General features: G+C 37.3%; 1 protein-coding gene across 1 annotated transcript in view; it reads right to left on the bottom strand.

The window, feature by feature from the left end:
• Ptpmeg2 (Protein tyrosine phosphatase Meg2) overlaps window positions 1-12432 on the bottom strand; it is a 133281-nt gene that overhangs the window by 17661 nt on the left and 103188 nt on the right. The window contains exon 4 of the mRNA XM_074182199.1: window positions 2855-3125. Within this exon, the coding sequence (XP_074038300.1) occupies window positions 2855-3125 (271 nt within the window). The remainder of the gene's footprint in view (window positions 1-2854; window positions 3126-12432) is intronic.

Raw genomic sequence — 12432 nt, 5'->3', positions numbered from 1 at the left:
TTCTCCAATGTAATGTCTAATAACTTTACGGTAGTCCCCGTATGATAGGAATTAAATATTGACATTACAATTTTTTTGTGTGTGACTAGAATTTAATTCAAGTTTGTTTTTCTGAAACCACTAATTAACTGTACACTCTGAAGAAACAGAGTTCTTCAATGAGTTCGTGATACTGCACCCCGGAACTGATTGAAGTTGAGCCATTAGCATTAATTGCACATAGCGCCTCCTTTGGAGTAAACAGAACTTCCGTAAAAATTATAAAAATTATACATCTGAAAGTTCACACAAAATATAAAGACTAATTTGAAATAATATTTAGTGTGCAAAGATAACTCCCTGATAGGAATTACAAGGAAACGCCTTGTTAATCCTTAGCTCGTAAAAGTTTCTATTTCTGAAGATTGTCGTTCGTAAGGGCGACAGCTAGTTAAGGATAAAACATATTTCAACATTTTTCTAGCATAATTTTTTATTCCACTGTGGGTTTAATCAGGCCTGGATCTAGGGGGGCCAGCCGAGGCCTATGCCCCGGACGGCAAGTCGGGGTCTATGCCCCGGGCGGCAAGTCAAGGCCTATGCCTCGGACAGCAAGGTCAACGTGTGTGTTGTTCTTTCTGCCTCATCATGCCAGGAAGCTATCAACTGGACTGATTCAAAAAGTATATTGCTTTAATGTTGGTTCCACTACTATGTGTGACAATATTTAAAAAAATATGTTAAAACAAATGTAAAAGTATCTAGTCAGAAGAGATGGTTGGCGAAACATATTGCTGTGAATGCCTTATGAAATAATTTGCCGGAAGTAGTGGAAGCCTTAGTTCCAGGAACTAAGTACGAGACAGGTCACTTCTTAGCTACTATAAGGAATTTAAAATGTATTCTTAATTCAACTATTTGGGCCAATTTGTTTCGCGAACTCAATCAAGTGAATATAGAAATTCAGAAAGAAGATATTATCTTTGCCCTTTAGGTCGTACTAATGAATGGTCTGCTTAAAACTTTACAAAAAATTAGACAAAGTCCAATGAAATATTGTATAAAAGAGACTGGAGAAGTTGCTGAAAAAAACTGGTATTGCGCCTATTTTGCAAAACAAACGAATTCTTTAACGTAAAAAACATTTCGATGAGATGTGTGAAGAATCATATGAGTCTTGAAAGTAAGTCTCGTGCCAAAGAGAACTCCAAAATCATTTACAGGATCAAGTACCAGTTGACATTTTTTATTTGTAGATATTGATTATGGAAAAAGTAGCCTTTGTGAAGCTAATCTAAAAACATTTTTATAAATACAGTTTGAATAGATTTATGTCAGTCACACCCTCGGAATGAATTATTCCAATTAGCTTGTAACAACAGTGATGGAGCCATTGCATGGGGACCGAAAATTCTACAAGCAACGGCCATCCAAAAATTAATATCAAATACAGCGACTGGCTTGTTTAAACATCACAGGAGCCATGAGAACAACACCAACCGCGGCAATGGAATTAATCACGGGTCTGACCCCTCTGGACCTCTGGAACTGTATGTTAAGGAGGTTGCGTTAATGGCCATGGTACGATTGCGTAGGGCTGGTGTAAACTTTGAAGTAGGAATGGGTCAACTTAAGCTGGGCCTATGGCGGGAAGCGCTTACTGCGCAACTTCTGCTGCAGACAACAAGCGATGCAATTGAACCCAGATTTGTGTTTAATAAACCCTAAAAAATACAAATTAAGCAGAAAATAGAGTCAGATAATGTAAATGCAATACGGATTTATACAGACGGCTCAACCAGAGAAGGCTCAGGGTGTGGAGTGTACCCCAGATCACTAAACCTAAGAATTAAGTGGGGAATGGGAGGAAATACCAGCGTGGTCCAAACAGAACTGGCTGGTATCTCAATCGCCACAAAAGTAATAAGCAATAAAGGAATTTCTGGCAAAAACATAACAATCTGCACTGACAGCAGACAAGCCCTATAAGCCTTGAACAGACAATGTATAACCTCAGGGCTAGTACTAGAGTGTCACCAAGATTTAGCCAAAGCCTCAGTAGATAATAACATTATCCTGAGGTGGGACCCAGTGGCACCTACCGTTTGATGACTTCGACAATTGCGGAACTAGTCAACTGTTACACCCATGCTCAATCCTTAAAGAGATGGGATGGAATCAAAGGATGTAATCTTGCCAGAATCACCTTGGGCGACCTTGGGAAGCTGGCGCCAAAGAAAAATCTGGCGATGACCAGGAAAAATCTACGCCTAATAGTAGGATTTCTGACTGGCCACTGTCAACTAAGAAAACACCTCCACAATATGGGGTTAGCGGACACACCTCTATGCAGGATGTGTGAACAGGAAGATGAGACTGTCAGGCATGTCCAGTGCGAGTGCCTGGAGTTATCGTCAATAAGAGAGTGTGTGTTCGGCGAGTCTTGGCAGACACCTGCCGATATAAAGGAGATGTCTCCCAGTGACCTGTCCACCTTCCTGGAAAGGACAGGATGAACGATGACCTAGGAGAACAACTCCTCGGGAGGATGTACAATGGGTCACATGTGGTCTAAGTGCTGTGGGATTACACTCTCCCTCCCAACTCTACAGATACAGAGACAGATATGAGAAAAGTATAGCCTTTGTGAAGCTAATCTAAAAATATTTTTTTAATTCAGTTTGAATAGATTTATGTCAGTCACACCCTTGGAATGAAATATTCCAATCAGCTTGTAACAACAGTGATGTACCTTTCTATCATATTATTATTCTTAATATTTCAAGATGATCAGGTAACAGGTAACTCAATGACTTCTTCAGAAAAACCCTATAGAATGTCAAACCAATGTGGAATACCACACGTAACTACTTACCATAATGCGACAATGGTGATTCAGGCCCTGTGCTAGTCATTGACAGTATGCAGTGTGACAACCACTCATTATGGTCCAGGTCTAGGGAGCCTCCCAGTTGAGTGGGCAAGGATTCCCGAGGTATGTGACTTGGCAGCTGCGCCACCGATACTGTGTATACTCGTTCCCTCAATTTTTCTCGTACGAACAGCCGAAGTATTTTAAAAGGCGCCTTGAACCATAAAGGGGCCGTTACTATAAGGACTTTTTTCAATTTTGCTGGATAGCCACCCTGAAATGAAAAAAAAATAAAAGTTTCTTGATCAAAGTTTCAATTACTATAAAGCGAATCAGGAATAGCAGAGCATCTTTGGACCCATTAACATAACATCGAATGGCCCCAAGCTGAGATCATACACAAAGAGGAACATTGGTTTAGGAGAAAATTCAAAGGAGCCACATACATTCTATCCAACAATGTATTCAGCCAAGCTAGCGTAGAGATACACAACATATGGAAACCAATCAAGCGAAAAATGGCCAACTCCCGCCAAACAGTAATTTCCCACTAAACCAGTGAAACTGAAAAAGGAAAGCAGAGAGATAAGTGAAAGTAGTCGAATGACCTATAAATAGTCAGCTCGCAGAGGAATCGGTCCAGTCATCACCCACCCGAAGATGACTGTGAATACTAACAATCGAAACGTCGCATCGTGAATTAACTTTTTTATATTTTTTTTTTCAATTCGTTTCACTATTATTTCATTTCAAGTTTTATGCTTAATATAATTGTCTTTTTTTCTCAGCTATTCTTTTTTATTCTCCTTCTTTAATTTTCAATTTCTTCTTTTTTTAGTTCTTTCAGGGATTTTAAATCATTTTATATAATATCAGACAAAAGAAGTCCGAACTAACGAAATTCATCATGAAACATTGTCAATCACCTTCAAACATACTATAAAGCAGGGGTGGCCAACCGGTCGATCGCGATCGACGCGATCTGGGCATTGGTTTCCAACGAAAAATATCCAAATTTGTAGAAATGTGTTGAACAACTTCATTCGTGTTTTGTTCAACATATTTATGTGAGTCAGCATTTTCCTACTTAAAACAAACAAAAAATAAACACCGTTCTCGCTTGACAGACGCTCATACATTGGATTCTTTAAGGTTGGCAATTTCCAACTACAAACCTGATTATGCTAAACTAGTGGAAGATACTGCGACGCAATACTCACACTAATATACAGATAGGACAAAAAAATGTTGATTAAACATCATCAACTAAGACTTCCATTCCAAAGTATCAAGTAAATTTAAGCAAACAATCTCATATGTGATACGAAAAGGAACTCCTAAGACTGTTCAATAAAAATATTTTGTGACTGTGTACTGAACACAATGCTGTTTCATTTAAGATTTCAAGAAGTATGTGAGTGGTAGATCGCACAGGGTCTCGTTAGTAAACAGTAGATCTTATGTCTAATCAAGTTGGCCACCCCTGCTATAAAGCAACTTGGTAAGTTAATAAAAGATACACAGAAAGGAAGAGAGAACATATATCGCACTTAGTGCGAATTTAGTGTGGTGTTCGGATTAAAGAGGTCCTACATTCATTTTTTCTTCCGTTATTTTAAAGTTTCCCATTTTTTACTTATTGATGGAGAAAGTAACAAGCCACAAAAGTTTTTCCCATCATCATGCCATACAAAAAGTCTACTCCAGAGTTATGTCATTCAAAAATACAGTGTTAGAATTTTAACGTTCGATTGTATCCAGTGCAACCTCATTTACTATAATTATATTGATTAAATCTTTCAATGCACACATTCACTGCGCATGGCGACCCGTCACCACGACAGCAATCAGTTTTAGTACGGCTATATGTTTCAGTAAACTCTGACTCATCGTCTTTTTCAAAAGTATAGGATTTACGAAGATTCCATTGCTTTCGGCTATGGCCCTGATAACATTTTTCTGAATACATTTCTTGTTGTAAGCAATGATGGGCATCTTAGAATGGAAGGCTCTTCCGAACCTTCCTCTTCAAATCTTCTCATGAAAAAATTAAGTCAGTGCTATGTGTGTTATACAGTGCTAGTCAAAAGTCCCCTCCGCCCCTCGTATTTTTGGAACGGGTATACTTATAATAATGAAATTTGGAGGGTGGAAATAAACGGATGTAGGCTTCTTAACTGGTCATAACAGGTGACGCAATAGTCATAAATGACGTCACAAGGCCACTGTGACCAAAATTTTAAATGGGACCCTATGGCAAGTGACAGCTCGTTTGAAAGGTATTGAAAATACCTATTCAGTCATACCAATTTTGTTTGGGTTTCGGCTGATTTTGATTGATAAATTGAAGAAATACGAAAATTATTGTTTCGCATTTAATTAATAAAGATTTTAAAGTACGCCTCTGGTTCATTGTCAAAAAGGTTGACGTGTTTGAATTATCTACTTGTCAAAAGTGTTTATACCTTGAAAATTTACCTAAGCTATTGTTTAACGAGACGTTTAAGTGTTTACATAGGCAAAATGGTACGTACTGTAGCCGACAAAGTAGCAGCTATCTTAATAATTGGTGAATGTAGAAACAATTTCCATGCAGCTGAACGACTGTTTAATGAGAGGTACCCCGATCGCCCTATATCGAGGGTTTATTTGAGGGAGCTTCTTCGGAAGTTTGAAGCATCAGGTAGTGTTCAAGATGCCAAACGATCTGGCCGACCAACAATTAGTGATGACAAAAAAATTGACATACTTGGAGAAATGGTAGTGAACCCTACTTCTTCCACAGCCCAAGTTGCGTCTATCTGTGAAGTCAGTCAAAGGACAGTACATAGGGTGTTGGCTAAAAACAAATTTCATCCATACAAATTAAAAATGGTGCACCAACTTTCAGATGATGACCCCGACCGAAGACTAGAATTCTGTGAAACTATGTCCGATAAAATGAACCAACAACCAGGCTACATACAGACAATTTGTTTTAGTGACGAAAGTACTTTCTTTCTCAATGGAAATGTTAACACTCAAAATGTGAGGTATTGGAGTGACACAAATCCTCACATCTTTCGTGAAAAACATACTCAATTTCCAGAAAAAGTAAATGTTTTTTGGGAAACCACATAGTTGGGCCTCTTTTTCTCAATGCTAACTTAACCGGTGAATTGTATCTGGAGATGTTACAAACTGATATTGAGGCGTTAATTATTGAAATTCTAGAAGATAATCCAGATGAATTCGACAACTTGGAAATAACGTTTCAACAAGATGGTGCTCCTGCACACTATTACGGTGCAGAAAGACGTTACCTAGATGAAGAGTATCGTGGTAGATGGATTGGACGACGAGGTTCGATCGAATGGCCAGCTCGGTCACCGGACCTTACACCATTAGATTTTTTTCTATGGGGGTACTTGAAATCTAAGGTTTACGCTACAGCACCTGACAGTATTGCCATTCTGAAACAACGAATTATTGAAGAATGTAGGGCAATTTCCGCTGACACACTGGGACGAGTAAGACAAGAGTTTAGCAATAGGATGCATTACTGCCAGGAAGTAGATGGAGCACATTTTGAACACTTATTATAAGAACTGGTTCTTAAATCTTTATTAATTAAATGCGAAACTATAATTTTCGTATTTCTTCAATTTATCAATCAAAATCAGCCGAAACCCAAACAAAATTGGTATGACTGAATAGGTATTTTCAATACCTTTCAAACGAGCTGTCACTTGCCATAGGGTCCCATTTAAAATTTTTGGTCACAGTGGCCTTGTGACGTCATTTATGACTATTGCGTCACCTGTTATGACCAGTTAAGAAGCCTACATCCGTTCATTTCCACACTCCAAATTTCATTATTATAAGTATACCCGTTCAAAAGATACGAGGGGGGGAGGGGACTTTTGACTAGCACTGTATATAGAAACAATTGTTGAACTAAAAGTTTACCGAAAACCGTTTTACGTTCTAGGTATCAGAAATGACACTAAAATGTCTCTTTCTCTTATATCTTTATTTTTTTATCAATGCATTCGTGCGAACTAACCACACATCAATTTGACTGTGAAATCAAGAGTTTCGAACCGTTTTGTTAGTCATTTGGCAATTTCATTCATATCCAACTATCCAAAATCTGAAAATTGCGAAGTGTGACGTGACAACTGTAAACATAGATAAAGGTTCTATTCCAAATAAAACTTTCTTAACTCGTTTATAAACCATTCTCTATAACTCAGGGAGTAACTACCCGAGAAGTTTCTCACGTAATTATGAAATTATTACTGTAAAACTGAAAGTGAAAATTTCACCCTATTTCATATAAATAGGATAAGTTACGCCAGCCGCACACAGGTAACTTCATACAAGCAACTTAATCACAAAAACATTTTTTCTTATTATCTGTAATAGTTGGAATAAGAGGAAAAACTTTCAATCATAAGAGGTCGACTTGCTTTATATACTCCCACCAAAGGAAGATCCCTACCAAAACGAAAAAGTCATCGAATGGTCCCCAATGTTGCAAGAATATTGTGGAACGTTCCCGGATGTTTTGATATTTTTACGTGTCCTAAGTTGCAGAGACCATGGCAAGGACCTTACTTGGGAACCAAAAATATAAACGATCTGGTGTACATAATCCAGTTGTCACCCAGAAGCAAGTCTAAAGTTGTCCACATAGAAAGGCTGAGTCCTTACATGGGACGTAATGTCCCCTCTTGGAATGTTGTTTGGGGCGAACAACCTCAGGGAAGGGGGTAACGCCGGTCACCACTGGTAGCCATAAACCAATGGTGACGTAGCTAAGAGCGCGCGAATGTATAATGTTACCTACCACTCTAGAAGCAGCGAGAATAATGCTACCGATTTCGACGGAATTTCGGCGTAATTGTTCTTCTTCTCTTCTACGTTCATCTTTCTGTCTTCTGCGTTTTCATTTTTCTGTATTTTACCTTCATCTTTTTCTCTTTTGCGATTTTCATTCTCCATCAGGCCCGCTTGCAAAGCCTCGAACATTTTCTTAAGCTTTTCCATCTCGTCGTAATCGACACTTCTTGTTTTCACCAGAAATCAGTAAATTGCCCTAGTAAATTTCGACGAAATTCCGTCGAAATCGATAGTATTATTCTCGATACTTCTAGAGTGGTAGGGAATATCGTACACTCGCGCGCTCTTAGCTACATCACCATTGGTTAATGGATACCAGTGGCGTCCGGCGTTATTTTCTTTCGGGCATAATTTACAACAGTTTGTTGTGCGATACCCTCAAATGTTCAGGAGCGGTTAAAAAAAATCTGAATTTTGATAGCTATAAAAGCAATCTCGATTGTATCAAACATATAATAAAACCGTAAATTTTCCAAAGACGACTTTCGTGGTAAGTTGGTGTCTCATTTGTACTCTCGTACTTGAAAAAAAACCTTTTTACGAGAAAGGACTTACTCAAATACAGCCTGTATTCCCGTCTGAGATGCTATTTCCTTAGCTGTTATTACAGTTGACGAGTAACTCCTAAACTGTTTATGAGAACTTCCCCAATAGCTGTGATATTTTACTAACAATGTTAACTTGAAATAATATTTCGTACCAAGCCACCAGTTTGAGTATGAATTCACATACTTCTTGTACTGAATTAATGACAATGCTTGCGATGCTACAACTTTCTTCATGGAGATAAAATAGGGCATCAAGAGCTGAGAAATACTTATAGCGAACCGCAGGAAAACAATACTTTCCCATCACTATCACACATTTTTTTCAGATACAATCTGATGAGAATTTTAGATGAGTACTTATCTACCTAAAGACTACAATCTTTAAAGTGATTCACTATGTCAATAAAAACCAAAGTAATTGCAACTTTTCTTCATCACGCGAGTGGCATCGAATACGTTCTGATGTATTAATTTAAATTATGTGGTCTAAAGGGCATGTGCATGATACGCAAACTGAGGTATTTATTCATCAATTCATTTATTCACAGGTAACTCCCAGTGTTAATTTGATAAAAATCAATTTAGTTTCCATCTGAATAGTTTTCAAATAATAAGCTATTCTTAAAATATAAAAATATGCCACTGTGGATTTTTTTGTTGTCCCATGAAAGAAGAAAAATATGTAGTGAATGGCTTTGTTATAAGACAGTGTTTTCAATGAGTAGTCCCAGACTACGCCTGGGCAGCACCTCTGCCCCGACTTAGCATGGATACCATTTTCATATTTCAGAGAATTTGAACAAAACACCAATGAATCGTACACATAAAACTTACTCCTGAATCACTCCTTTCATTGGTGAGAAAACATAAAAACTCGGTAGTTTTAGAGTTTATCGCGTTCGGACAGACGAAGTTATTTCTGTAATAACAGTGACATTAATGAGAACCCGTACACAGGCAACTCAAAAATTCTAACAATGACGCTAGACATAAAAATATTTTCGGAAGGAATTAAATTACAACCCGCGTTGTGTGACACAAAAATATAAGAATATATAGATTAAAATCTTATGAAGTTTTCTCAACACAAAAATATTATTGGTTATTTTTAAATTATCAATCAAATCAAGACCTTGTTCCTTAAAACAAGAGCACAAAAACATGAAGTCTCACGAAACCCTTTTTAAAGATGATGTTTAGCAACTATCTAGTTGCCAGATTATTTAGTTGCCGACTAGATTATACAATATCTGAGATTAAAAAGTTGCCATGTGCGGCTAGCCTTAGAGTTTAGGTTGAGTTCACCTCCCGATGGCCAACTTAGTTTGTGAAACGCATATCGAGAAGTTCCGGTATGTGGGAGAAATATTTTTGTTGGGAAATACATACGAGTAAGCGGTTTTGGAGAACGAGACGACATATTGGAAGAATTCAAATGAAAGGTTTGAAAGAGGAAATTCGTGGAAACCGTTGATAGTTTTATTTGTGTTGGGTGAAGTAATAAAAGAAGCCAGAAAATATCCGGACATAACAACTAAAATTTCAGCGGGTGGAATATGTAGAAATAAATGAGCTACCAATTTTCGATATGGCAGTGTTCTCAGAGCCAGAAATACTTTAGAGGTATTGGAGAAACGCGTGTCGAGAAGTTCCGGTATGTTTGAGAAATGCTTCAGTTGGAGAATGCATACGAGTCTATGCTTTTAAACAACGAGACTACGTTTGGGCAGAGAAAGTATAGACAAGGTTTGAAAAGGGAAGTGTTTGGAACCTAATGATAGTTTTACTGGTTTTTTTAAATTCATCTCCATGAAAAATTTACTAGGATTAGTCGAATCATTAACAACAATTTTTACCAGCTGTGTACTAGCTAGCTACCTGTTCTCATAAATACCTGTTTACCAATTAGTAATCTCAATTAATTAAGGTCGATAGTTTGTATACAAGGTGTTTCCTAACTACGGTACGAAATTTCAGAGAGTGATTTGTTAGGTCGTTTAAAGAAAAACAGTTTGAGTGAGCATATGTCCGCAGTTGCTTTGTTTCTTAGATACAAAGCGTTGAAATTAAAAAAAAAAACGGTATTTATAAAATATCCTTACACCGACTTGCTACAGTTATTTGAAGTAATAAAGCGCCTATTTAGCCCGAGCTAGATTGAAATTATTAGGTCCAGTGGCGTCTCAACGGGCACCACAGCCAACAATATTGAGAAAAAAAGAACGCAACTGACTTTTTTATAGTTTTTAATTTTTTTAGAATAACTACCTAAAAATACAACTTTTTCGTCGCTTGTGTTTTCTTCATATCAAGCTTCGTTTTCGAGAAAAAAAATCACTTCTAAAAACTATCCATGTCTACCGACCAAGCGTCTTCATTTCAATCAGGATGGAGCCCAGCTCCCTTACCCTTTTAGCTGATTTTTGTCGAAGAAGGACAAATGGTTCATGACTGAAGGGATGTTGGCGGTATGAAGTCCTTAGACATCAGTACCGCCCTTCACGGGGGATCCATGTCTAAAAACTATCCATGGACAACGTAAAATAAAAACCAAAAGTAAATAATAAACAATATCGACTATAAAGTAAATAAGCAAAATCCCCGCCTTCTGATAAATACACGACTGAAATCGATTTGTCATTGATTGTTTTACATGTTCAAAAATACCTGGAGTATTCCTTATGACATTGCAATTATCAATTATTATATCCCTCAAGTTATTCACATCTAGTACAGGAGTTTAATGAACAAGAACCATCCGATGACTCCATGAATGAAAGTATAGAGAATTCATATCAGGACTGCGAGATGGCCAATTTTGAGGTCCTGCACGTCCAATCCTGCGATTAGGGTAAATGGGTAAATGATCTAGCAAAAAGTCTGTGTAGGATTCACCTGTTGATCTTGCTGGTGGAAAAAATGGGCCAATTAGGTAGTCATCAATCATTCCTACCCAAACGTTCAGCGAAAATTGTTGCCGAAAATGACTTTCTCTAAAACCGTGGGGATTTTCGTCGGCCCAAAAATGATCATTGTAAAAGTTCATAATAACGACTACTGAAAAATTTGCTTCATCCATAAATAAAATATTTGGTAAAAAATTATAATTGTGCGCAATCGTGTGAATCAACCACCTGCAAAATATTAATCTTGGGTAAAAATCCCAAGGAATTTGAGCTTGGACCCCTTGTATGTGATATGGGTATAGAAGGATTTTTTTAGTACTCTCCATACGGTTTTTGGTTTGACTTTCACCGATATAACACCACTATCACTGTCAGCTGGTCTCCAAAGCAGGTGTTCATGATATGCAAAGTGGCCTCAATTTTTTCCTCGAAAACCTAGCCAGATATGAGGAAAACACAGGCGACGAAAAAGTTGTATTTTTATTTGATTAAGCTAAAAAAATAAAAAGGTAGCAACAACTCAGTGGTGTACTTTTTTCATTGTTGGCTGTAATGCCCACTGAGACTCCATTGGACCTAATAATTTCAATCTTGCTAGGACTAAAAAAGCGCCTAATTACTTTAAATAACCGTAGCAAATTGCAAATATGATATTATATAAATACCGTTTTTTAACTTCCAACGCCCTGTATCTCAGAAACGAAGCGACTCATAAGTTTTTTTATTAAAACGACCTAACGAATCACCTTCTGAAGTTTCGAATCGTAGTTAGCAACTGTATATTGCATTGTAAAGTAGTGTAGAGTACCAGTCCAACCGATGTATAGTAAAATGTGTATTGGAAATAAATTCTATATTGTGAAAATTTCTGATAATTATCACAAATAGTTTCATGGGTGTTGAATGAAGTAATAGAAAGAGCAAGAAAGTATACCGACATAGAAACTGAAATATCAGCGTTTGGAATATGTCGAAATAACTGTGCAAATGTGTGTTTATGACATGGCAGGGTTGCCAGACCTAAATGTGAAAATCTTATAAAGAAATGAAGAAAGCAACCAAGCTGAAAATAAACTCTTTACAAAGATGTGTAGATCATACTCTGAAGTTTCTTTCTGATACAAACTGGAAAAAAGCGATTCGAAACAACCAGTTTCGAACATGACAATTAAATTACACAAAATTCGCTATGAAATTGAAAAAGATATCATTTATAGGACCGCTACCAACCAGTAGCGTAGCG

This window comes from Leptinotarsa decemlineata, unplaced genomic scaffold, assembly GCF_025532065.1.
Source record: "Leptinotarsa decemlineata unplaced genomic scaffold, Ldec_3_MD MMD2_tig00026328_RagTag_RagTag, whole genome shotgun sequence".
NCBI classification, from domain to species: Eukaryota; Metazoa; Arthropoda; class Insecta; order Coleoptera; family Chrysomelidae; genus Leptinotarsa; species Leptinotarsa decemlineata.
Note: the sequence above shows the minus strand (reverse complement) of the source record. Positions and strands in the feature narration are given on the sequence as shown.